Here is a 26,935-nt window from a genome sequence, read left to right on the forward strand (position 1 = left end):
AAGAAATCGATGTGAGTTTGAATAAACTTCGTTATCTTTAGTATATTGGCTCCCACCACCTTTGAATTCAGCAGGGAACTAGTGTGGTATTTCTGGCCCCTTGAGGGAGAAGTAGGTCTTGACCCTCTACCAGCTTCATTTCCAGGATGAGGGAGAAAGAGAAGGGACATTTCAGAGGCACCTTAACCCATAATTGAACTTGAACAAGCCCCTGGATGGGTGACAGTAAGCAGTTAACTCTAAGCCAGGGTACGTGCTGAGCACACTTTCTCTGAGCCTCAAGGGGCACCATTTTGAGATCCTGATGATGCACCCTCCTTTTTCCTAGACTTCTATCTTTTGTCTTATTCCACGATTGGGGAACACGGAGAGTGGGCTGCTTTGACCTCCGACGCTCAACTGGGAGCTGAGTGTGTTTGTATAAGTCTGAGGCAGAAATACCAGTTCTAGAGCAAGACTTCATGCGCAAGAGTCAATCTGTGTGTGTGTGTGTGTGTGTGTGTGTGTGTGTGTAGGATTAGTTGGTGAGGAGGCCAAGGGTAGAGGCATGGCCAAGGGCCATGCAGCCGGTGGCCATGGCGACACAGTACACATTAGATGGATGTATCAAGGTGCAGGACCAGCTGTGCTACCTCCCAAGGAAGTCGGGGCACTTCAACCCTAAAGAACCTGGCGTATCTTCAGCGGAAGAGCTGGGAATGGAAGAGTGGATCTCCATTCTGGTGAAAATTTCCCACAAGAGGGGATTTTTTTTTTTAAATTTGTTTATTTATTTATTTGAGAGCGACAGACACAGAGAGAAAGACAGATAGAGGGAGAGAGAGAGAATGGGCGCTTCAGGGCCTCCAGCCTCTGCAAACGAACTCCAGACGCGTGCGCCCCCTTGTGCATCTGGCTAACGTGGGTCCTGGGGAATTGAGCCTTGAACCAGGGTCCTTAGGCTTCACAGGCAAGTGCTTAACCACTAAGCCATCTCTCCAGCCTGGATTTTTTTTTTTTTTTTTTAAGCTGGAAGTGGTCTCTAAGTGAGTTGGAATTTCCAACTTGAAGTTTTCTGTCAGTGGAAATACAAGATTATGAGTGAAGTTAATATAAATTATAGGTAAATAAAATGAATGGGACCTTTAGAGCCTGTGATTGTAATTTTTATGCTCTCTACACAAATATTTTTATTTCATCCACATGGGGAGAGACATTACTGGTATTAATAAGCTTATTAAATTTAAAAATTGTTTATTTATTTTATTTATTTGAGAGAGAGGGAAATAGGTAGACAGAAAGAGAGAGAGAGAGAGAGATTGAGCCTGCCAGGGCCTCTAGCCACTGCAAATGAGCTCTAGACGCATGTGTCACCTGTGTATCTGGCTTATGTTGGTATTGGGGAATTGAACCTGGGTCCTTATGCTTCACAAGCAAGTGCCTCAGCCACTAAGCCATCTCTCCAGCCCTAAATTTTTGAGACAGTCTTATATTGTAACACAGGCTGGCCTGGAACTCACTGTGTAACACTGGCTGACTTTATGCTCGTGGTAATCTTCCTGCCTCAGTCTCCCGAGTGTTGGGAGTACAGGTATGAGCCATCACAACTGGTTGAATAACCTCACTTTTTTTTTTTTTTCAGATAAGAAAAGTTTGGAGAAGTTTCAAAGGCCATACAGAAATATGAGGGACATTCGAACTTGGGTTTGTCTTAACTCCAAAACCGCTGTCATCATTTGTCTATAGGGTCCATCTGTAGTAGAGTCCATGAGACTCTTTGACCATAAAGGCATTTGGGTTTCATCCACAGAATGAGCTGGAATCTTGGGAGCAGGGCCTATGCCAAGCTATAGAAGGAACCCTGTCATGGAGGAAGGAGTATTGGGCTTTTGATGGGTTTCCTGGTAATGGACTTAACAAGCTCTTTCCAACCATGGCTCCCATTATGCTTTCTGGGATTCAACACATTGTTTCCTTTCACCTGTCCCAGGTGGGGACCATTCCTGTCCTTAGTAGGAGACTCAGGGTCTCAGATAATAGCACATACTCCGGTGAGGCAGGGCTGTGACTGCCTCAGGTCCATAGTTCCTCACCTGCCATCAAACCCTAAAGCTGCCTCACACCCAGCCATGTCAGGACCTGCCCGCTATCAAGGGCCTGTTTTCCCAACCAGTTGGCAAGCTCTCTGAGCAGGGAGACAGGCACATAAAGATGGAGAATGATGCTCCTATCTGGATGAAGTTCTTATAAGGCAACATTCTTCAAAAAGTCTTCAGCTGACTTAAAATCTCACCCAAGTTCCTACATTATCTGTCTCTCTTTCTCTCGCTCCCCCGCCCTCTCTCTCACCTTGTTTATTTTCATTGTATTTATTTTTGTGTGTGTGTGTTTTTGAGGTAGGCTCTTGCTCTCTAGCCCAGGCTGACCTGGAATTCACTATGTAGTCTCAGGGTGGCCTTGAACTCGCAGCGATCCTCTGACCTCGCAGCACGCCCAGTTCTCACCTTGTTTCTGTCTTTCTTGGCCCTCCTTCATCAGTTCCAACCTCACTGGCTTCCTACCACACCCGAGTTCCCTCCCATCTGGACACCTTGGCATGTGCCTCTGCTCCTGGTCTGGAACATTCTTTCTTCACTCTTCCCCTTCAACATGTTTCCTCACTAGCACTCCTCACTGGGCTCAGTTCTCCCATGATTCTCCTTTCCAAGGCCTCACTGATTTCCCTGGGAGCGATGATAATGAATAACTAATTGATTTGGTTTACTTGTCTCCAGCTGCTCTGTGAGCTCCCTGAGGACAGGCGCCACGTCACTTAGCCCTTGGCGGCACCAGGCGTGTGGGAAATCCTTCATGTCTGTGGAGGGACCATCTCTCCTCCTCAGCGTCCTATCAGTTTCCCTGGAATGACAGAAACTCATCTAGATGGAGTATGATCTGCGAGGTGCAATCTGGGGGTGTCTCCGCCACTCCGTGATGCACTGGGGACTTACACCCTCTGACCTCTTGTGTCTTATTCTGCTATACAGGCATGTGTGTCTTGATAATGGGGATATATGCTAAGAAATACATGATTAATGATTTTTCATCATCGGCCACATACCCGAATGTAGGTACACAAATTTCACTGGCATAGCCCGTTATGCACCTAGGCTAGATGGTCTATACATATGGTATGGTCTACTGCTCCCTAGGGCCCTGATGAGCAGCCCAACATGAGACTGAGATGGAGAGATGGCTGAGCAGTGAAGGCACTTGCCTGCAAAGTTTAAGGACCGAGTTTCGCTTCCCCAGTACCCGTGAAAAGCCAGATGCACAAAGTGGCACTTGTATTTGGAGTTTGTTTGCAGTCGCCAGAGACCCTGGTGTGCCCCTTCTCTCTCTCTCTCATAAATAAATAAAAATAAAATCTTTATTTATTTGCAAGGGGGGGAGGGAGAGAATTAATGGACGTGCAGGGGCCTCCAGCCACTGCAAATGAACTCCAGATGTGTGCGCCACCATGTGCATCTGGCTTACCTAGGTTCTGAGGAAATTAAACCCGGGTCCTTAGGCTTCACAGGCATGTACCTTAATCACTAAACCATCTCTCCAGCATTAAATGTTTTTTTTTCTAAAGTTTTTTTTTTTAAATTTATTTATTTGAGAGCGACAGACACAGAGAGAAAGACAGATAGAGGGAGAGAGAGAGAATGGGCACGCCAGGGCTTCCAGCCTCTGCAAACGAACTCCAGACGCGTGCGGCCCCTTGTGCATCTGGCTGACGTGGGACCTGGGGAACCGAGCCTCGAACCGGGGTCCTTAGGCTTCACAGGCAAGCGCTTAACCGCTAAGCCATCTCTCCAGCCCTAAATATTTTTTAAGAAACAATCACTTGAGATTAAGCCCAAGAAGTGGAGGCAGGAGATGTGATAAAAGAAAGCAATACGGGGCTCGTGGTGCAGTGCATGCCTGACATGTTGCAGGTCCTGGTTTCAACAACAACACAGCCCCTCTCCCGCCGCAACTTCACAGGAGGCATGAGGCTGCCTATGGTGTACATGTCACACTGTTTATGGTAAACTATAAGCAGAATCATAAGCAATAAGCAGGAGTACATTCTGAGATAGCAATGAAAAAGTACAGGATGGGGGTTGGAGAGAAGGCTTAGCGGTTAAGCCGCATGCCTGCGAAGCCTAGGGACCCAGGTTCGATTCTCCAGGTCCCACGTCAGCCAGATGCACATGGTGGTGTGTGTGTCTGGAGTTCATTTGCAGGGGCTAGAGGCCCTGGTGAGCCCATTCTCTCTCTCTCTCTCCTTCCCTCTCTCTGCCTCTAATCAATAAATAAAAATAGATCTTAAAAAAAAAGTGTAGGATGGAAAATCTAGAAATCTTAACATAGTCTTTTCCTGTCATTATCAAGTATTATGTAGTATACATAATTGTATATATTATATTTGGTAGTCCAATGGGCTTGTTTATGTCAGCATCATCACAAATACATGAGTGGTGCTTTATACTACAACAACTTTAGGGTGACTACCATGCCATCAGGTGACAGGAATTTTTAAAATATTTTTATCTATTTATTTGCAAGCAGAGAGAGATAGAAAAAGGAGAAACAGGGAGAGAGTTAATAGGCACATCAGGGCCTCCAGCCCCTGCAACTCAACTCCAGACACATGTATGACTTTGTGCATCTGGCTTTACATGGAGACTGGGGAATTGAGCCTAGGTCGTTAGGCTTTGCAAGCAAGCACCTTAACCTCTGAGCCATTGCTCCATCTGGTGACAGGAAATTTTTAACTCCATTATTATCTTAGGGGATCACTGTTGGTGATGGTTGAATGAAATGCCTTTGTGGGGCGTAAGACTGTATTTTGACCTCTGTTTGCAGTATGGTGCCTCTAACTTCTAACTCTATGTGGGAAGGACAGGGGTAAAGCTGTGAGCTGACTGAGTTATCCTATTCCCTGTGAGTGTGTGGCCACACCCAGTTGCAAGGGAAGCTGGGAAAGCTGGCCACATTGCTGCATTAAATAAAAGTGGATACGGAAATATGGCCACTGCCTAACCGAGCCACACCTCCCCAGGAAAGGAAGACACAGATCCTAAAGAGAGAACCACCCTATCATACCTCAAAAGGGCCCCAGCTAAAACTAAGAATAATTGGCAAAACAAACAAGGGTGCTGTTTTCTTGGTGAACCTGGTACCAGCACAAGAGTGAAGGAGATCAACACAGAGAACAATCAACTCCTACCAAATCAGATATCCAGAGACACAGAGGCTCCCAACACCTCATCTCTGAAGCAGACCCAAAATGAACCCAACATGGCTCAGGGAATCTGTGGAAGAGGGGGCAGAAAGACTGTCAGAGCCACACATTGGGTTATGATACACAGAGACATTTCCTCCTATCCATAATTGAGGGCTAACCCCACAATGCATGACCCATATACCTCAACTAGGAGGGGCTAGGGGGTGGGGGGATGGACAGGGAAGAAGCAAACAGTAGTACCAACTTAACTGTATTCACTGAGTACAAAACTAATTAATAAAAAAAAGTAGAGGAAAAAAAGTGGAGTACGGGCTGGAGAGATGGCTCAGTGATTCAGGTACTTACCTGCAAAGCCTAAGGACCCCAGTTCGATTCCCCAGTAATCATGTAAAGCCAGATGCACACTAGTGCACACATTTGGAATTCATTTGCATGGGCTGGAGGCTCAGGCTTACTCATTTTCTCTCTCTCTCTCTTTTCCCTGCTTGTATCTAAATAGTAAAAAAAAGTGGTGTCTTACTGATAAAAAAGGGTAAAATGAATACTGGGAAGGCAGCCAGTAGAGACTGTGGCAGCCTCTCTGGAAGGAATGTAAGGAAGGGAAGGTCTGAAGGAGCCTCAGAGCCAGTCTCTTGTTCTAGTTAATCATAAAGCCAAAGAAGTTTCCAGATGTTCTGGTCCAACACTCTTAGCGTGCAGTTTTAAAAGGTGTGAAGAGTTTGGATCCTGAGATTTACATAAGGCTCATGTGACCGTGGTGGCTGAGAGACTACCGAAGCCAGAAGTTGACCTCTCGTCTTGGCTGACAACTGCTTCCCCCCAGGACTGAGAGGCCACCCAGTTCAGGAAGATGGCGGCCAGGGTTTAAGTGCATGGAATAAATCTCAAGACTTAGCTATGCAAGTTAGCAAAGTTACCAAAGGTTCATCTTTCTTCTCTTTTGCTTAAAATCTAAAGTGTAGCTGGGTGTGGTGGCGCACGCCTTTAATCCCAGCACTGGGGAGGCAGAGGTGGGAGGATTGTCCTGAGTTCAAGGCCAGCCTGAGACTCCATAGTGAATTCCAGGTCAGCCTGGGCTACAGTGAGACCCTACCTCAAAAAACCACCCCCACCAAAAAACAAAAAAAACCCTTCATTTTCTTATGTATTAATGCTAAATCAGAGCTCAGTTTTTCTACATTCTGCTTGGTTCCCTTCCCCCTACTTCCCAACAAACTGCTCTTTTTAGGGTGTTGTGTGTGTGTGTGTGTGTGTGTGTGTGTGTGTGTGTGTGTGTCCTTTTCACCAGTAAAATTTATGAGCATTTATTTAAAAGAGAGGGGGGAAAAAAAGTTGGAAAAACTGAAGGGAGAAAGAGCGATTATACATATGGAAAGCCATAAGAGCCACAGTGAATGTGTGCAGTTATTGCTTTCTTAAGAAAACAAACCAGCCAGCCAGTTTGGAATGTGAGCGTCCTGTGTGTGAGGCCCGCCAGCCGCGGGGGCCCCGGGGTGATGGGCCAGCGGGTCCCTCCAGAAGCCTTGCCAGGTGCTGTCCCCTTCACGGGGCCTCTTCCATCTTCCCTCTGACCATTCGGATGGGAGACAGCAACAGACAGAAAATGACCAAAGAAATGAACTTAAAATACTCATTTAGAAAAGCAAAAACGAACAAACAAAAAACCCTCAAAAAACCAGGCAGAGAGAATGTGGGGGAGCCTGGAGCGCTTCTGGGGAGAACACGGGCCCATCGAGGTGCTTCTGAGCTGGATGGATATGATGTTAGGAGAGAGCAGGGGAGCTGTCTGCAAATCAAGACCAGAGCCATGTGGCAAGGGCAGGCCCAGCTGCAGCGATCTGCAAACACCTTGTTCATTCATTCCCAAGGCCTGTCACACTGGGCTCGGGTGTCTGAGACTCTCAAAGGCGGGACAGATGTCTGGATTCCTCTTGCAGGACTCGACCTCTCCCCTCCCCCTGAAGAGTATTCCCGATCCCTGTGCTGATATTTGAGGAGAGTCAGGCCTGGGTGGCGTCCACTCACTCCCAGCGTGGTCGGAGCTGGGTGCAGAGGCCGAGGCAGGGTCTATGAAATGTTCCCAGGCTTTTGCAGGCTGCAGCCGTGAGTTCCCAAACGTCCCTGTTTCACATCGAGGGACCCTGAGAGCTAGGAAGATGGACAGCTAAGAGGATCGGGCACAACGGCGATGTTCTTTGCACGTACTTCCTGGGTTTCTCCCTTAGAACAAAGGGCACATGTGGATGAATTTTCTGGCTGGTTTGGTTCACTTGGAAGGGTTGCCAGGACGTGCCTGAGACCTGCGGGAAGTCTGAGACACATCGAGGTCCATCAGAGCTGGGGAAACAATCAATGCCATGGACCAATCAGGGCCCTCAGCTTTGTTTAAACTGACCAATCAGGGGGTGCGGAGGCCTCCCTCACTCAGTAAAAGCCTGGGCTTGGATTTGGGATAACAAAATTTCTGCTTTGGCCCTTCTTGTGGATTATGTGTTTCTCTACGTCTTACACTTTTTTTGTTTTAATTTTATCTTTTTTGTGTGTTTTACTTTAAAAAATTTTTTTTTTTTTTTACTATAAAATGCATTCAGAATTCTAGAATAAAAGTATAGCTTAGCTTTGGAGAGTTTATTGCGTAGCCCAGTACAGGGTTCTAGAGATAAGCTATTTCATTTTCTATACCACTGCTTGATCGAGTGAGATGTATTTTTTAAAAATTATTTATTTATTTATTTGAGAGCGACAGACACAGAGAGAAAGACAGATGGAGGGAGAGAGAGAGAGAGAATGGGCGCGCCAGGGCTTCCAGCCTCTGCAAGCGAACTCCAGACGCGTGCGCCCCCCTTGTGCATCTGGCTAATGTGGGACCTGGGGAACCGAGCCTCGAACACGGGTCCTTAGGCTTCACAGGCAAGCGCTTAACGGCTAAGCCATCTCTCCAGCCCATGAGATGTATTTTTAAAAGATGGGCGATGCACAGGGCCCACTTCCTAGTATTGCTTCTGGGCCATGATAGAGTATGCTGCTTCTGGTGGAAAGACGTCTGTGAAGTTAGATGGGCATGGTGGCGCACGTCTTCAATCCCAGCACTTGGGAAGCAGAGGTAGGAGGATAGCAATGAGTTCTAGGCCAGCCTGAGACTACATAGTGAATTCCAGGTGTCAGCCTGGGGTAGAGTGAGACCCTACCTCGAAAAACAAAAAAACAACAAAAAAAAGTCTGTGATGTGGAAGAGCTTGTGTGTGAGTCCATCAATGTCCCCAACTAAGGGTGCATTAGATGTTCTTTAGTCTTTTTTTTCTTTTGCAAGCAGAGAGAGGAGAAGAGAGAGAGGAGAATGAGATTGAGAGAGAGAATGAGAATGGGCATTTTGGGGCTTCCTGCCACTGCAGATGAACTCCAGATGCCTGCGCCACTTTTTGTGCTTCTGGCTTCATGTGGGTACTAGGTGTTTGAAGCGGGGAAGTTGGGCTTTGCAAGCAAGTGGCTTTAATCACTGAGCCATCTCTGCAGCCCATTTTCACCTTTTTTTAAAAAATATTTTTGTTCATTTTTTATTTATTTATTTGAGAGCAACAGACACAGAGAGAAAGACAGATAGAGGGAGAGAGAGAGAATGGGCGCACCAGGGCTTCCAGCCTCTGCAAACGAACTCCAGACGCGTGCGCCCCCTTGTGCATCTGGCTAACGTGGGACCTGGGGAATTCAGCCTCCAACCAGGGTCCTTAGGCTTCACAGGCAAGCGCTTAACCATTAAGCCATTTCCCCAGCCCCCATTTTCACCTTTTTTGTTTTTTGTAGTGGGGGAGTGAGATTTTGAGGCAGGGTCTCATCACCCCATCCCAGGTTGACCTGGATCTCACTCTGTAGTCCCAGGCTGGCCTCAGACTCACCTACGTTTGCCCCCCCCCACCCCGAGTGCTGGGATTAATTCAATTTCAATAAACTTTTCCTTTGAATCTCTTGATTTTTTTCCCCCACTACCTGACCAGGAGACAGTAACACTTTGGGCCACTGAGGCTCAGGCCACACTACCAGCCATCTCGTACCTTGCACCTTCCAGAGTGACTCATCGGAATGTGCCAGGCTTGCTTCCATCTCTTGCTGGAGAGGCAAATAATGGGCAACCACAGTCCCTTTGGCCTTCCAGGATTCTTTTTCACAGAGTACTTAGAACAACCCTCAGAAATGATGGCTTCTCAAATGCGTAGCCATCGGGCTGGCTTCTTGCCCTTCAGTCTGCAGAGGGTCTCCTGCTTTTCCTACCCAACTTTGCCACTCTCCATGGCTCTCATCTCCTCCCTGGTCCCCCCAGCCCACCTCCCTCAGTTCTCCAAAGCAGAGCTAAGAAAGGAGATGCATTATAGAAAACAGAAGACTTGATTGAGTTGGCCCCTGGTGTTGAAGTTGGTGATTCGTGTTCTCACAGGGCAAACCCCAAATAAGCCTTTGCCCTCCTGAAACTTCTGCTCCCACAATGCTTGCAAAAGGGAATGGGATCTCCTTCATTGTCTTAGATTATCTAGAGAGTAGATGCCTTCACACGGTACAAAGAATCAAGAAGAGATATTGTAGCCCATGGTCAGCCTGGCTCCCATAGACCTCTGTTTGCATTGGCACTTGCTGGTGACTCACGTGGAGCCTAGATCCCTGGAGGTGTCCTTCACATGGGCATGGGCCTTCCTCCTTTGTCCATTCCACTAGCTTTCAACCTAAGGGCCCAAGTTTTTCCCTTGTCTTAGACCCATGTGGAATAATCCTATGGTATTTGAAGGCAGAGCTGTGGTCCTAGGAAATTGATCTTCATCAAGAAGCAATTTCAGCTTCCTGAGAAGCAGTCCGGGGAGCTAGACTGAACTTCCGCCTGACCTCCCAAACCTTCTGCTGCTAGGCTGTCAGTGCAAGTTTAGCTGGCAGCATTGAACTCATCTTTTCCAAGCTCATCAACGATACATCACATGTGTCTGTCCCTTCACTTCCGTGGCACCAAGATCAGATGGTCTTGACCTCAAGTCACATCTTCGGGACCTCTTTGATTGTAAGCTGAAGGCATGATGAGACTCTCTTGGTGAATTATGCCTTTTTCCGGGCCTCCCTACTTTTCAGGAGCGCTTTTTCTTTTTCTTTTCTTTTCTTTCTTTCTTTTTTTTTTTTTTCTAGAAGGAATTCGCAGAAGGCCCAAGAACTAGCTTGTGCTGCCCAACACGAAAAGTGTGAATGGCAGAGATTCAAAATCATCAGATAGCGTTATATTTGGAAATAGGAAAAGCAACATTGTTTCTATGATCCAGACTGAAAGAAAGGCTCCCCAGAGCTTTTTGCTCCTGGTGGGGGATGGATAAGAAACACGGGGAGGGTACTTCAGGGCCTAAGAGAGGAAGCATATACCAGGAGCAATGGGTAAGACCCGGTTCCTCACTTGGGAAAATTTCATCTCCTTGGGGAGACCACAATAACACCTCAGAAACAATGAAGGAGAAGTGAATCTGAGTTTTGTGTTCACAAGTAGCATGATTAAATACCCCCTTCATTTCTTGCTGGACATAATCCTACCATTGAGTCCTGGGTCAAATGTCACGATCTTCCTGAAGTCTTCTCCGGGCTCTGTTTCTGTGCCAGCCGTGTCTCTGAAGCTGGACTGGCACATTTCATCCCATCTGTTGGTGGTGGCTTCTTGGAGATCTGATCAAGAATGAGCAAATGAGGGCTGGAGAGATGGCTTAGCGGTTAAGCGCTTGCCTGTGAAGCCTAAGGACCCCGGTTCGAGGCTCGGTTCCCCAGGTCCCACGTTAGCCAGATGCACAAGGGGGCGCACGCGTCTGGAGTTCGTTTGCAGAGGCTGGAAGCCCTGGCGCCCCCATTCTCTCTCTCTCCCTCTATCTGTCTTTCTCTGTGTGTCTGTCGCTCTCAAAAAAAGAATAAGCAAATGAGCTAGTCCCTTCCACCCTTCCTTCCTGCCAGACTCTGAGTTACTTGAGGTCAAGACCAGATGGACTTGGGGTCACGGAAGTGAAGGGACAGTGGCTCCTACCACTCTTCTGCTCAGATTATGTTTGGATCCACTTCCTACTAAGGGCACTGCAGATAAATAACAGAGAGCCTTCTGAGAGGAGCACACAGGAAGAGGGTGCGGCGGAGGAGGACCCATGGGGCAGTGCACCCTGCGGCTCGCAGCGGTGACCCCGTGTCTGCTGAAGGTGGATTCTGGGTTTTATAATCTCCCTAGAATTAGACACAGGAAAGCTTGTGGGTATACATCAGGGGGTCACTGTGCCCCGGCATAGGAAGACCAGGTAAGGAGTGGAGTGGGAAGGCAGACAGGACAGAGGGAAACAAGAAGGGATGTCATTGGTGCCCAAGCCAGAGGCCCAAACCGAGCAGAGCCCGTGTAGTGCTCTGGGGAGGGGATGGAGGGGGACTGTGGATTAAGGCAGATTTGGGCTACACAGCTCTGGGAAAAGGTCAGCATCGGAACCCAACGAATCCCCCTCGGTGCCTGGTCCCCAACTCTCTTCTAGTCTGATGACGTCTGGGTCAAGGGCACTCCTATAGTGGACTTCTGTCCCCGTTGCTGCTGTGGTGACCTGACTCCCACAAGGCCACTTTGGCCAGTAGAAGTGCAGCTGAGAAGTCCCCTTCAATATCCTGGACCTTGGAGGGGGATATATCCTGCACAGGGTTAGCTGGGTGGTCGGGATAGTGAGGAGCTGAGCAGACCCCTGTGGGAGCTGGGCGGGTGCAGAGATCTCCCTTTGCACTATCGCAGGAGGAAGAGGGGCATGGGGAAGGGGTTCTCTTACCCAAGGTTCCAGGTGGTGTGGCTACCAGGAGTCCTGGCCCCGTTTCCACTGCCTAGTGAGTAATAAGGGACCACAGCACAGTTGCAGTGACCAAGCCCAGGAAATCAGGCTGTAAGTGACCCGATATTGGACAGAACAGTAACCCAGCCTGTGCTTTCCCTGGAGCCACTCCATTTTGTAAAGCAGCCGCTTGCTCTATTTTGAATGCAAATACTGAGGCAGAATGACCCCACATCTTCTTCATGCAAGTAAACAGCTACCATCTGTCCAGCACAAACCATAAGGCCCAGACTGATAAATAACTTATTTACACAAAATATTACCAACCAGGAAATTAATTACATTAAATCAGGAACGCTTGGGACACATGGGCTTATCAAAACCATATCAGAGAAAAAAAACAAAAAACAAAAAACAACCCAGGCCTGTGAGTTGATCAAACACACCTAGACTAATGAATGATGCAACCCTTTCACCCAGATTATATAAAAGGGGGGATACGTAAATCTGGGGATGGTGGAACTCACTGATCCGTCATGAGATCGTTAAGTACATGTGGTATGGGGCCTATAGGCAGCAAACTACTGGGGTTTCAGCTCAGCTGACCCCACTGCCCAACACCGCCAACTGGAATTGCTATCCGTCATCCAGTCAGCTGAGGCCAGCTCGACATCTTGACCCAACTCTGCACCTGGCATTCCCGTACCTGCTCTGCTCTGGGACCGCGTCGCTGGCAATGTCAACACCTTATCTAATCGCCCGCAGTGACTTTCTTTGCATCAGCTCTTGCCTTCCCTAAGGCCCCTCTGAATCCCACGGCCCACTTTTAACTCTTTCTGGAAGCTCTCTGCCATTGTCTAAAGCAGAATGTGTGATCCGAGAATTAATATGAATAACTAAGACTGGGTGCTGGAGAGGTGGCTCAGAGGTGAAAGGCACCTACATGCAGAGCTTGTGAGTTTTGGCTTCTTTCAATTCCCCGGGACCCACGCAAAGCCAGATACACAAAGATACACAAACACGCATGCGTTTGGAGCTCATTTGCAGTGGTGAGACACCTTGGCCCACCCATTCTTTCTCTTTCTCTCTCATAAATAAATAAATATTTTAAAGATGATTAAGACTGGAATAAAAGAACCTGTATGTGCTAATGGCCATGAGCACCAAATGAAATCAGGAATACTTAGCGAGTTAAAGCCAATGTCACGGGCACAGTTTGTGAATATATTGTTCACATTATGGAAAGATTCAGCCTTGTCCTAAGTGCTCTTACAACTTGGGTGTCTGGGAAGCATGGTGGGTCCTAGGGGGGCATGGGGACCAGCTAAACTTCATGGCCAAGGGCAGAAGCTTGGCTTATCTCTCCACCTGCTTTGTTCCCTGACATTTTATCAGGGAAAGTGAGAAGGTTCCAGAGCTTGGAACTCCCACCTCTCCCTCCCTCCCTCCCCGTGGGATTGGATCCAGCTGTGAGGGGAACAGTCCCCAGGCACAGCCAGGAGATCTCTGCCCAGGTTTAAAAGGCCCCAGACCACAGGGTTGGCCTCAGCCTGGCCATCTCAAGTGGCCGCAACATGCAGGGGCTGCTGATTTTGAGTGTGCTGCTGGGGGCAGTCTTTGGCAATGAGGACTTTGTGGGGTAGGGAGATTGAGGGGAGGGAGGACTCCCCAAAGGGTGATGAGAGGGGCTTACCCCCAGCCAGTGGCTGGAAGCGATTGATGGTCACGTTGGGGGCACAGCCAGAGAGGACTGAATGGTACCATGGAGCCACTGTAAAGTAGCAGTTTGGGTTGGGGGGACGGGACTGGATGGGGTTGGGCTTCTCTTGAACCCTGGAAAGAGCTGAGCTCTGAGGAGGAATTTTCAGAAGAGGACGGAGGAGATTTGGTTGGCGTGGGCAGAGAAAACAGTCTAAACCGGAAGGATAGCACCCAAGTCTTCTAGATGCTTCCCAAAATGGGGAGAGAAGGGGTTCCATTTTGAGTGCCTTAGGGCCTTTTTGCCTCGGGACTCCAGCTGCTGCTGCACCTACACTTTTGCGTTGTTGGGGTGCCTCCGAGGCTCAGGGCCTCTCCCGCTCTCCCCAGGCACCAGGTGCTCCGAATCACTGCGGGTGACCAAGCCCAGGTGGACAAGGTGAAGGAGCTGCAGGACCTGGAGCATCTACAGGTCAGAAATGAGGAGCAGACCTCCAGGGGGCCCAGAGGACCTGCCAGGCCAGCTGGGTCCACCCTAAGTCTCCAGCACCCCGTGTAACCACCTGGTCCTTGGGCTCTGGCCCAGCTTCCCATAGGACTGACCTGTCAGCTCCAGCCCCCTCATCCCCGACTCCACTGCCCTTGAGCATCTTAGGACGTGCCAGGACTTCCTTGTCTCTTCTTCTTTCTGCCATGTTGTCTCAAAAGCCTCTCCGTCCTGTCCAGATCCTGACCACGCTGGACTCTGCCGAGTTCCCAAGGCTCTCCTTTCTTTCTCAGGCACCCATCGCCAGTTACATGGGAGCTTCCGATACCAACACCCGCTCCCAGGCTGGCCCTGTCCCAGCCTCCAGCCTTGGTTGGTGCTTCCAGCCAGCTGTAACAGTCCTGGCTCTTTTGTTTCCCAGCTGGACTTCTGGAGGGACCCTGCCCAGGCTGGCTCCCCCATCGATGTCCGAGTACCATTCCCCAGCATCCAGTCTGTTAAAATCTTCTTGGAAGCCCATGACATCAGCTACAAGGTCATGATCGAGGATGTGCAGTTATTGCTGGAGGAGGAGCAAGCACAGATGTCTGCTGCCCGGGCACGGGTCCGGGCCCAGTCCACCAGCACCTTTAACTACGCCACCTATCACACCCTGGAGGAGGTAAGGGCAGCCCTGGCACATGCTTCTCACGAGCACCACGGCCTTCATTAGGGTTGGTACAACGCAGGCCAGAGCCAAGGCTGGCCTGCCTGTGGGTGGCCCCTGTTGTTTCCATGTGGCCATATTGGTTTGGCTTTTGTCTCTATTGCGTTGAAGTGCTGCTGAGAGATGCCCAGGTTCCCAGAAGCTGTCAAGGCCTCATTTTCCTCATTCTCTTTGTTTCCTTCTTAGATCTATGACTTCATGGACCTGCTGGTGGCTGAAAATCCACAGCTTGTAAGCAAGATCCAGATAGGCAACACCTTTGAAGATCGTCCCATTTATGTGCTGAAGGTAACGGAAGCTTCCATGTAGACATATGAGGGTGAGAACGTGTGAGAAGTGACCCCATGTGGACCTCCATTTGCGGGTGTGGGCTGTCATGGGACATCTTAGGCAAGGCACTTCCCTGAGCAGACATTAGGGAAGGTCTGAACCATCACACTGGCCTATGTGGGGACATGCATGGGCACACAATTTAAACTTTGAGGTGACCTAAGTGTTTCCAATTAAGTGTCATGACATGGGAACTACTGCAGATTCCGGGGAGTCCAGATATAAATGTTAATAAAAATTGGGGAAAAAAAAAGTTTTATTGGTGATAATCCACGGCAAACTATCTGAGCAATAGAGGAGGGGCCTAGAAGCCGGTTTACATGTTGTCCCCACGCTTGGGCTGAGGGAAGAAGGTCAAAGTCGATGGGACCCCTGACCAGCCCCTGGTCCCATGCCCCTCTGAAGGATGGCTTCGCCAACAGAACCTTGACTTTCAGGTATACGTAGAGCCCAGGCAGCCTCCGGCCCAGGTGGATTCCTTTGCAGTAGGGTGCGTGGAGACCTTAGCTAGGAAGTTTCTTTTCACCCATCTCTCTGCTGTTTCTCCAGTTCAGCACCGGAGGGGACAACCGTCCAGCCATCTGGATTGACACAGGCATCCATTCCCGAGAGTGGGTCACCCAGGCCAGTGGGGTCTGGTTTGCAAAGAAGGTAAGGCTGGGCAGATGAGGAAGGCTCTTGTCTGGTGGGCAGTAGCGCTCACAGCCTGCAGAAGCCTGGGTCTCCCTTTTGCCTCCAGAATTAGTGCCCACAGAGGGAGGGAAGATGGAAGAAGAGAGGTTAGCAGAATCCATTGTTCTCTCAAGACCAACTTTCTGCCTTCTCCTCCCATTCCTCCCACCAGATCACTGAAGACTATGGCCAGGACCCAACTTTCACTGCCATTCTTGACAACATGGACATCTATCTGGAGATTGTCACCAATCCTGATGGTTTTGCCTTTACCCACAGCACGGTACACAAGCCGCCACCTCTTCTCAGGGAGGGAGGGAACTTTAACCTCAGCGCTCAGTTGAGGAAGGGACAAATGGATATATCCTCCTGGACTGAGGATTCTGCGTGGGCACTGGTGACATTTTGGTCAGATGAGTCTCTTGTGAGGGACTGTGCTGTGCATGTTAAGTATTTAATAGCCTCTTTTTTTTTTTTTTTCCAAGGTAGGGTCTCACTCTAGTCCAGGCTGACCTGGAATTCACTTTGTAGTGCCAGGCTGGCCTCGAACTCACGGCCATCCTCCTACCTCTGCCTCCCAAGTGCTGGGATTAAAGGTGTACGCCACCACACCTGACTTAAACTATTTATTGACAACTTCCATAATTGTAGATAATAAACCATGATAATTCCCTCCCTCCTCACTTTCTCCCTCATAAATCTACCTTCTATTATATCCCCTCCCCCTCTCAATGAGTTTCTCTTTAATTTTGGTGTCATCATCCTTTCCTGTAATGAGGGTCTGGTGTACGTAGTGTCAGGCACTGTGAGGTCATGGATATCCAGGCCATTTTGTGTCTGGAAGAGTGCATTGTAAGGAGTCCTACCCTTCCTTTGGCTCTTACATTCTTCCTGTCACTTCTTCTGCAGTGGCCCCTGATCCTTGGAAAGTGTGATAGAGATGTTTCAGTGCTGAGCACTCCTCTGTCACTTCTTCTCCGCACTATAGTGCCTTTTGAGTCATCCCAGTGGTCACTGCCATTTGAAAAGAGAAGTTTCTCTATCCAAAAGCGAGAGTGGCATTAATATATGGGTGTGAACATTAAGAGAAGTGCTTACAGGGCAGTTTGGTGAGCGTAATAAATGCATTTAGCCAGACACCAGCAGGCTGTAACGGCCTCTTGATTTACCTCCTAGATGCCAGGAATAATTTCTCTCCCAATCACAATAACCCAAACCATTTTCAGACACTTCAAAATGTCTGGAAGGAAGCCAACATTGTCTTTAGTTGAGACCTTCTGCCCCAGACCTTTCTGTGGTGTCCTACTTTTGTTTTTATGGCACATGCAGTATCTGATAGCCCATGTGTGCTGCGAGCTGGCTCATCCTCTTCTTTTCCCAGAATCGCATGTGGCGCAAGACTCGATCTCGCACGCCGGGCTCCTTGTGCATTGGGGTGGACCCCAACCGGAACTGGGATGCTGGCTTTGGGCGTAAGACCCTGTGTGACTTGGGGGCAGGGATGGGACAACCTAGGATAGCTTCCTGCCCTCTTTTGTCTGGTTACCTTATCCTTTCCTGCCTTAGCAGGGATGTCACCTCTGCCCGAGGGCTCTAGGCATTAGAGATGGCATTGAACACTTGAGCCCTTGTCTGTAAACACGAAAGTTCCTTCTAGAGGCAGCTAAGGTTCAGGAGCCTTTCTTGGGCTCTTGGTTTCTACCTTAATTTCCTCCTTGGCCGTGTAAGAACTTGGGTAAGCTCTGCCCAAGCCTGGCTGGGGAGGGAAGCAGGATCCCGGGTCTTTCCTTAAGGTCTAACGCCATGCAAAGAACTGGAAGCGATGGAAATGGGTAAGAGAGTGAGTGCCAGCTTCACCCCCTGTCTTCCCACAGAGCCGGGAGCCAGCAGCAACCCCTGCTCAGAAACATACCGGGGCAAGTCTGCCAACTCTGAAGCAGAGGTCAAGTCCATCGTGGATTTTGTTCAGGACCATGGAAACTTCAAGGCCTTTATCTCCATCCACAGTTATTCCCAGCTCCTCCTCTACCCCTATGGCTACACAGCAGACCCCGTGCCGGACAAAGAAGAGCTGGTGTGTGATCGCCTGCTTGCGTCCGTCCAGGCTCTCTCTGGTCTTTGAGGAGCCTGGGTCTCGCCCCTCAGAGCTGCTTGAGGGCCGAACATCTATGCTGTGCCCATCACTCCTTTCTTCCCTGGCACGCCTTGATGAGTCGGGAAGACAGATGGGTAGACTCGGCTCACATTCCAGGGAATGGAAGCAGAGTGGCTGAGTCTCTTCTGTCACATAACCAAGTGGGAGGCAGGGCTAGGCTTTGGTTTCACCCTGACACCTGGAGCTGTGGGGTTATCAAAGGAAAGAGGACAGTGTCACTATCCTCCTATCCTACAGGGCTAGTAGGGGACCTGCTTATGCTGGTGCCTGCTCCTGGGCTTGTCCTGTAGTGCCTGGGTGACTCTGGCTCTTACAGGTGACTCTACATTGCTTTTTTTTTTTCTCTCCAGGATCAGCTGGCCAAGTCTGCGGTGAATGCCCTGAGTTCTCTGTATGGGACCAAGTACAAGTATGGCAGCATCATTAAGACAATTTGTAAGTGTCCCCTGGCAGCCCAGTAGAGCCACTCCAGCTGGCTCTTCCTACCAAAGGTGCTCACATTTGGGGACCCAGCCCCCCCCCACTCCCACCATGCCTGACAGCTTGTGGCTGAGCCACCTGAAGGGTGGGCGGTGACTTTTGCCGATGTCAGTCTTTCCTTTTTGGTTACCTTCAAGCACGTAGGCCTCTCTGAACACGCTTGTCCCCTCATCTTGAGGTGAAGTCTGGCCACATGCACAGTTAGGGTGAAGAATTATGCCAGGGGCTTATAGAGGACTAGGAAATTCACTTCTGCTTAAGAAACACTTCACCTCCAATGCCCTTTCACTAGGCACCAAGGCTGTCTTTTCCCTACTAACTTTTCCTGTTTGTGAGCTGCCCCATGGGAAGAGTGTTGCTACATCCAAATAGAATTCGGTCAACAAGTGGTTCCCCAGCACCTGCTCTGCACCCAGGATCTGTCTTTTGTGCTTGGAACACAGTGGGGACCAAGCTAAGCAAAGATCAGGAAACGCACTGTAGGCAGGGAGTCTGACGATGTGCTTAGGAGGTGGTACGGTGCCTTTAGGTGACAGATGCTAGGGAACAGCACCCCCGTCGGAGCAGGATGAGGGCATCAGGAGGACTAGGGTGGAGGTTGCATACCAGGGGTGAGGGCCAGGCTCTTGACAGACAGGAATTTGGGCTGGCGTTGAGGGGAAATGAGAGGCAGCCAAGAGGCCATTTGTCTAGGGAATAGTCTTCCAGGCAGAAGAACATTCTAGAGCAAAGGCTGTGCTGTGTGATGTGGCCTAGGTTATTTGAGGAAATCGCTTGCCTCAGCCTCCTGGAAAGCCAAGATGGGATATAAAGACTGCAGTGAGTGGATTGAGGCCAATGTGCCCAGAGTTTAGGTGGTGAGGGAGTGGCAGTCCTACCCACGGATGACCCCATTTTGGATTCTAGGCCTTTCTTCAACAGGGCTTCAGCCCTGAGTCAAAGGATTAGGCTGTATTTAGCAACAACAAGCTCAGCTCATGGAGCCCTTTGCCCAGCCCAATTCAACAAAGGTGGTTCCGTTAGCCAGCACTGCAAACTTGGGACATTCTCCTCTAAGACAAGGTGGTTTTTTTTGGGGGGGGGGAGGTTTGTTGTTGTTGTTTTGCCTTAACTCCGAATCCCTGCTCTCTCCTCTGCGGTCCCAGAGCCTCTGGGATCAGTTCCCAGTTACCCAAGCAGGGAGCTCTGGCATACTTGGATGTGTCGAGGTGACCGTTGGATGGAGACAGTGTTTAGACAGGCTTTTGCAATGACACAGGCCTTTTGGCATCCCTGACGAATAAGACAACCCTTGCTGGTCTCCTCGGGCTTAGACACAGCAGGAATTTCCTGGAAGCTAGCTGTTGGTCAACCTTGATCAGACTAGACGCGGACTGCGCTTGGCGTTACACAAGGCTCGTGGACTTTGGGCTGCTAACCCAGTGCGTGTGGGTATCTTCAAAGTGACTAACCCTTCTTCTGTTTCCCCTCCCGCTTCAGACCAAGCCAGTGGGGGCACCATTGACTGGTCGTACAACCAGGGCATCAAGTACTCCTTCACGTTTGAGCTCCGGGACACCGGGTTCAGAGGGTTCCTATTGCCAGCCTCACAGATCATCCCCACGGCCCAGGAGACATGGCTGGCCCTTCTAACCATCATGGAACACACCCTCAACCACCCCTACTGAAGCAGCCCTTCAGCACCCTTCTCTTTCCTCCTCCCCAGCTCCGTCCAGGAAACCAAATAAAGTTTGATTATATCCGGAGCAGAATCTTGGGGCTTATGTGTGGAATGCATGCAACGTTGTCCACCTTTGTAAGCTGGGGACAGAAGTGATTTGAGTTTTTGCAGGCCTCCATGGGAACGTGTGGGTGGTTAGACTAGATGACCCCTAAACTCCCTTGCATTCCAGGGTCCTGTGAAGTTGTATCCAAGAGGCATCTGTTTTAATTAGACCACCATGAGTTCATCTTGCCTGTGGGGTGATTTCGTTCATATCTGAGTTGCAGGCAGCGGTCACAGCTGCTAACCAAATGCCTGGCACCCTGTGGCGGTGAGGAATTTGGCAGTCTGGCTGCTTGTATCCATCCATCTATTAAAAAACAGTAACCTGGAGCATGGAGTAGAATCCTAGTGGTCATCACTGTCCAAAATAGATGTTGCAGCAAAGTAAAACAGATTACTATACAGCAAAATGTGACCCCTCCCTCCTGAATTACATTGGGAGATAACAACTGGGTGAAATGAAAATAGGGTGAAGTGAAACCAAAGAATGAAAGCCAATCCTGGGACACTCCCCACTGCCAAAGGTAGGGTCCCACTTTAGCCCAGGCTGACCTGGAACTCACTCTATAGTCTCAGGCTGGCCTCGAACTCACAGCCATCCTTCTATCTCTGCCTCCTGAGTTACTGGCATTAAAGGCATGTGCCACCATGCTCGCTTATTTATTTATTTTTAGTTTTTGGTTTTTCGAGGTAGGGTCTCACTCTGGCCCAGGCTGACCTGGAATTCACTATGTAGTCTCAGGGTGGCCTCAAATTTATGGTGATCCTCCTACCTCTGCCTCCCGAGTGTTGGGATTAAAGGTATGCACAACCATGCCCGGCAGGGACACTTATTAATTGTAGTATATTGCCTTGCCACATCTCTTCCCAGGATCTACAATGTGTCACCTCTGTTCCCTCTTATTCCTAGCCACCCCTTCCTTCCTTGGTTCCTGGCTGGCCCCTTCCCCCAACCAGCTTCTAAAAGCTGACCTCCTTTCCTGGGTGTGGTGACCCTGGGCCTAGACCACCTTACACAGAATACCCCAGCCTCTCTGATTTTGGTGTGTGTTCATGTGTGTCATAGCATACGTGTAGAGGTTCGAGCATAGCTCTGGGTCTCCATCCTGGCCTTCTGTTTTGTTTGATGGCAGTGTCTCTCTTCCTCACCATTGTCCTCTGCTCCACTGACCAACGCTGGCCGGCCCCTGAGCTTCCAAGCTGGCCATACACGTACTGTGATAATGGATGCTCACTGCAGTGTTGGGGTTTTGAGTTGTGGGGCTCAAACTCGGGTGCTCACACTTGTGGGGGAAGTGCTTTACCACTGAGCTCCCAAGTTCTTCAAAGCAAGAATTTACCTTCATTCTCTCCATCTCTCTCAGATGTCAGTGTGGGTAGGTTGCAGGCCTAGGCTTCTCCTTGAATCAGCAGTGCAGATTTTAAGATGCCTCCAGTTTCACTGACTTTTTCACATAAAATGACCTGAAGGTCAAAATGCATTTTTTTTTTTTTTTTTGAGGTAGGGTCTCACACTAGCTCAGGCTGACCTGGAATTCACTATGGAGTCTCAGGGTGGCCTCGAACTTTTGGCGATCCTCCTGCCTCTGCCTCCCGAGTGCTGGGATTAAAGGCGTGCGCCACCATGCCCGGCTCGAAAATGCATTTTTGTTTGTTTGTTTGCTTTTAAGGGTTACAAGGGATTTTATTTACTTGTTTTTTAGAAAGAATGAGGCTGACTGTACATGATGTCTACATTGGTAAAATTATGAGACAAAGCATTCCTGGCCCAGCATGGTGGTACGCCCATGCAGCCCCAGCACTATGAAGGTAAAGGCAACACATTGTCTCAAAGAAAAAAACCAACCCACAGAAAGCAACAAACAAAAACTGTATTTCAGTCTTTACAGAAAGATATTCTGAAGATTTACTAATATTCTCTTATCTCTTGGGAAACATTTCAAGTTTCAAAGGGGAAAGTTGGGGGGAAGGGAGGAAATTATCATGGGTTATTGTCTACAATTATGGAAGTTGCCAATAAAAAAATTAATGAAAGAACCAGGCGTGGTGGCGCACGCCTTTAATCCCAGCACTCGGGAGGCAGAGGCAGGAGGATCGCCGAGAGTTCGAGGGCACCCTGAGACTCCATAGTGAATTTCAGGTCAGCCGGGGCTACAGTGAGACCCTACCTCAAAAAAAAAAAAAAAAAAACCCTAAAAAACAAATAAAATTAATGAAATAAAAATAAGAAAGACACCAATTTTAACTGCTTAGTTTGGCCAAGTAGGAAACTGGCTACCTTTCACTCAATCAAGACTGGTAAGAAAACAGTATTATCATGATGACATACTAATTCACAAGTAATGGATGGTAGAACTGATTGATTTTGAACCAACTGGGTGCCTTGCTAGCAGACATTCAAGCACCCATATTGTCAACAATTCTTCACACACAGATGCTCAGTGACTATCTATTGCGTGAACTTCCTCTACTTCTGTTAATGATGGAATACATTTTATAATATGCATATCTTAACCTTGTTAAAAATGCCCACGTGCAAGTTATTCTGAATCCCCAGAACTATGGTCAGCAAATGAAGGTTCTAACAAAAAATAAAATCAAATAAATAAGGGCTGGAGAGATGGCTTAGTGGTTAAGCGCTTGCCTGTGAAGCCTAAGGACCCTGGTTTGAGGCTCGATTCCCCAGGACCCACGTTAGCCAGATGCACAAGGGGCGCATGCGTCTGGAGTTCATGTACGGTGGCTGGAGGTCCTGGCGCACCCATTCTCTCTCTCTCTGCCTCTTTCTCTCTATGCCGGCCGCTCTCAAATAAATAAGAAAATAAACAAACAAAAAATTAAAAAATAAATAAGCCAGGCGTGGTGGCACATGCCTTTAATCCTAGCACTACGGAGGCAAAGGTCGGAGGACTGCCATGAGTTTGAGGTCACTCTGTGACTACATAGGTCAGCCTGAGCTAGAGTGAGAACCCCATCTCAGAAAAAACAAAACAAACAAACAAAAACCCAAAATGAAAGAAAGGTTCTAAGCAAATAAATGTCTTTTTTTAAAAAATTACTTATTTGAGAGAGAGAGAGAATGGGTGTAACAGGGCCTTCAGCTGCTCCAAGTGAACTCCAAACGCATGTGCCACCTTGTGTAGCTGGCTTACATGGGGCCCGGGAATCAAACCTGGGTCCTTTGGCTTTGCAGGCAAGTGCCTTAAAGTCTAAACCATCTCTCCACCCCATGAGTCTTAAGAAAGGTGAGAAGTTAGGGAATGAGGCAATGAGAAATCCAAGAGGGCAAGGGCTGCACTGTCCTTTCTACTTAGTCCCACTGCTTGACCAAGTTTGTGGCATTCAGAATATTTCTATTAAGAGCAATTTCAATAATAAATGCATATTCATTGGAGACATGGAACTTGTTAATACTTAAAAAAAATGGGGCTGGAGAGATGGCTTAGAAGTTAAGGTGCTCGCCTGTGAAGCCTAAGGACCCAGGTTCAATTGCCTAGTACCCATGTAAGCTAGATACTCAAGGTGGCATATGCATCTGGTTTGTTTGCAGTGGCTGGAGGGTCTGATACCCATTCTCTCCCTTCTTCCCTCTCTCTCAAATAAATAAATAAATAAATATGGGCTGGAGAGATGGCTTAGCGGTTAAGCGCTTGCCTGTGAAGCCTAAGGACCCCGGTTTGAGGCTCGGTTCCCCAGGTCCCACGTTAGCCAGATGCACAAGGGGGCGCACGTGTCTGGAGTTCGTTTGCAGAGGCTGGAAGCCCTGGCGCACCCATTCTCTCTCTCTCTCTATCTGTCTTTCTCTCTGTGTCTGTCGCTCTCAAATAAATAAATAAATAATTAAAAAAAAAATAAATAATTATTTTGTTTTTCGAGATATAGGGTTTCACTCTAGCCCAGGCTGACCTGGAATTCACTACGTAGTTTCAGGGTGGCCTTGAACTCAAGGCAATCCTCCTACCTCTGGCTCCTGAGTGTTAGAATTAAAGGCATGTGCCACCACACTGGCATAAGTAAATGATATATATTTTTTTAATTTCACCTGTGGGGAGAAAAATACATGGTTCACAGATAGACATTTTTATCTATATGTAAATAAAGGTTTTAGAAATTTATAAATGTAAACATAAAGCTAAAAGATAATGTTAGGAACTATAACAACTTAGCTCTGGAGAGATGGCTTAGTAGTTAAGGTGCTTGCCTGTGAAGCCTAAGAACCCAGGTTGGCTTCCCCAGAACCCTTTAGGCCAGAAACACATGGTGGCACATGCTTCTGGAGTTCATTTACAGTGGCTTGAGGCCCTGGCACACCCATCCTTTTTTCCTCTCTCTCTCCCTCTAATAAAATAAAATATTAAAAAAGAAAATATTACAACTTATATGAAAATAAGTATTAACTGTGGGAGGCAAATCAAAGGGGTTAAAGGAAAATACTAACATTTCCAAAGACAAACAGGCAACTCCCAAAAGGGGAAACAGAAAAAGTCAATAAATATATGAAAAAGGCTGATCCTCAGTGATTTCTTGTATATTAATGAAAGCACAAAGACATCCTTTTTCTTTCATCAGATTGGCAAAGAATGAAAGACTGATGGCTTGGTGTGAAGAAATAAGAACAGCCATATACTGCTGGTGGAAAGATAAATTTGTGCCACTTCACTGCAAATTTGGCAAATTTGAATTTTAAAAACTAAGGATGTTACTTCCTTGATTTAGAAAATCCACTTGGAAGTATTTATCTTTAAGAAATATTTGGACAAGTTAAACATGTGTTATGAGACTGGAATAATAAAACAAAAAAGCCAAGTAAATAGAAGCCCTTCAGAGATGAGCAGCGCTGACACTGGCGAGGCACAGCCTCATGATGGTGCGTCATGGAGCCACGAAGTCTGTGTCCACCCGCAAAGATGATCCCAGCATCCTTCACGGAAAAGCTGCTTGCAGCGTGGAAATGTTCTAACATTGGCTCGTGGCGCTTCCGCAAAGTTACTAAAATTATTGCAACCTTAAAATGGGTGAATTGGATGGTATGTGACATATATGCCAGACAGCTGAATCTTTAAAACATTGGCTACAAAATAGTATGTTATCTCATTTTTTAAAATAAGCATCTTTAATTTTATTTTAATTTGAGACAGACAGAAGGAGGGAGGGAGAGAATGGGCATGCCACACTGCAAACGAACTCCGGATGCATGCACCACCACATGCATGTGACTTACGTGAGCCCTGGAGAATCGAACCTGGGTCCTTAGGCTTCACGGGCAAGTGCCTTAACCACTAAGCCATCTTTCCAGTCCTGTTATCTTATTTTGATTTACATGTGCACAAACACATGAGCACATGCACACTCTGCCACACTGCCCAGAGGCTATGCCCCTAATAACAACTGTAGTGGTCTGGGCAGTGGTAGTGGAGCTGTTCTTTATATATATATATATATATATATATATATATATATATATATATATATATATTTTTTTTTTTTTTTTGGTGTTTCGAGGTAGGGTCCTCTCTAGCCCAGGCTGTCCTGGAATTCACTATGTAGTCTCAGGGTGGCATTGAACTCACGACGATCCTCCTACCTCTGCCTCCTGATTAAAGGTGTGCACCACCATGCCCAGCTTGAGGTTTTTTAAAGATATTTTTAAATTTATTGAGGCGAGCAAGAGAGAGAGAGAGAGAGAGAGAGAGAGAAAGGGAATGTTCGTGAGCATGGGCACTCCAGGGAAGTCTGCAAACAAACTCCAGATGCATGTGCTAGTCTATTCTGGCTTTATGTGGGTTGTAAGAAACAAAACCCAGGCCATCAAACTTTGCAAGCAAGCCCCTTTAACCACCGAGCCATGTTTCTAGCCCCACAGATAATCAGCTTGGTGGAGGGGACTATCTGAAAAACATTAGATGGAACCCTGTTGTCATTATGAAATGAACTTGTTATCAACACGGAACATCTCAATGGGCCATCTCAGCCTTTGCGTTTGCTTGGGTTCTTTTCTATAATTTATCTAAACCCAAACCTTCTTCTTCTGATATCTTATTCCATTGTCTTTCCCAGAACATGGGCTCGCCTTGCGTTCCAGATAACTGGGAGCAACAGTGTTACCAGCAGAGCTGGGATGTCTCAGGTTTCCAGGTGGGGCATTCCCTAAACCCTCTGCTGTTGCCCCAGTGGAAGTTCCCAGGAGCCTTTTCTACTCCATTGCAGCCTTGGAAGTTCATTCGTCATGTGAACACTGAGTGTCCACAGAGGTTGACTGTCAAGTGGGAACTCATAAACTTCTTTCTCAGACCATCACAGGTGGTTCTCGTGGCCTGGGAGCCATGGTGGGTGCGCCGGAGCCCTTCAGGCAGTCTCGGAAGCACCGCCCAGCTATGCACGGCTAGCTTTCTGGCTTTGGTCTGCAGTTAAATGTCACTGACTACAGTCCAGCTATGACCTCACCCATGCCTCCTCCAGTGCAGAGCGAGGCCAGACCATTTGTTTCTCATGGGCGATGGGGATGAGGTGGACTTGAAGGTGCACGAGGGCTCTTGCTTGAAGGACTGTGCAAACATCATCCTGAGAACATGCTAGGTCCCAGATGCTGCCTAGACGATCCCGACA

At 48.2% G+C, this 26,935-nt stretch overlaps 1 protein-coding gene across 1 annotated transcript; it reads left to right on the plus strand.

Moving 5' to 3' along the window:
* The first annotated feature begins 13,610 nt into the window (after positions 1–13,610).
* Positions 13,611–20,249, plus strand: Cpa1 (carboxypeptidase A1). The gene is made up of 10 exons (XM_004661206.2): positions 13,611–13,675; positions 14,125–14,206; positions 14,643–14,882; positions 15,114–15,215; positions 15,807–15,908; positions 16,102–16,212; positions 17,311–17,401; positions 17,804–18,003; positions 18,435–18,519; positions 20,044–20,249. Exons 1-10 carry the CDS (start codon positions 13,611–13,613, stop codon positions 20,229–20,231), a joined length of 1,266 nt encoding a protein of 421 aa, XP_004661263.1. The 3' UTR covers positions 20,232–20,249.
* Positions 20,250–26,935: the final 6,686 nt, after the last annotated feature.

The sequence above is a fragment of the Jaculus jaculus genome, chromosome 10, assembly GCF_020740685.1.
Source record: "Jaculus jaculus isolate mJacJac1 chromosome 10, mJacJac1.mat.Y.cur, whole genome shotgun sequence".
In the NCBI taxonomy this organism is placed as follows: domain Eukaryota; kingdom Metazoa; phylum Chordata; class Mammalia; order Rodentia; family Dipodidae; genus Jaculus; species Jaculus jaculus.

What these genes read in the sequence shown, in the direction of transcription:
- Cpa1 (XM_004661206.2), top strand. Translation starts at nt 13,611, where the DNA reads ATGCAGGGGCTGCTGATTTTGAGTGTGCTGCTGGGGGCAGTCTTTGGC. An exon ending in CCTATCACACCCTGGAGGAG is followed by an intron (nt 14,883 to 15,113) that starts GTAAGGGCAGCC and finishes TTTCCTTCTTAG; the next exon opens with ATCTATGACTTCATGGACCT. An exon ending in GGGTCTGGTTTGCAAAGAAG is followed by an intron (nt 15,909 to 16,101) that starts GTAAGGCTGGGC and finishes TCCTCCCACCAG; the next exon opens with ATCACTGAAGACTATGGCCA.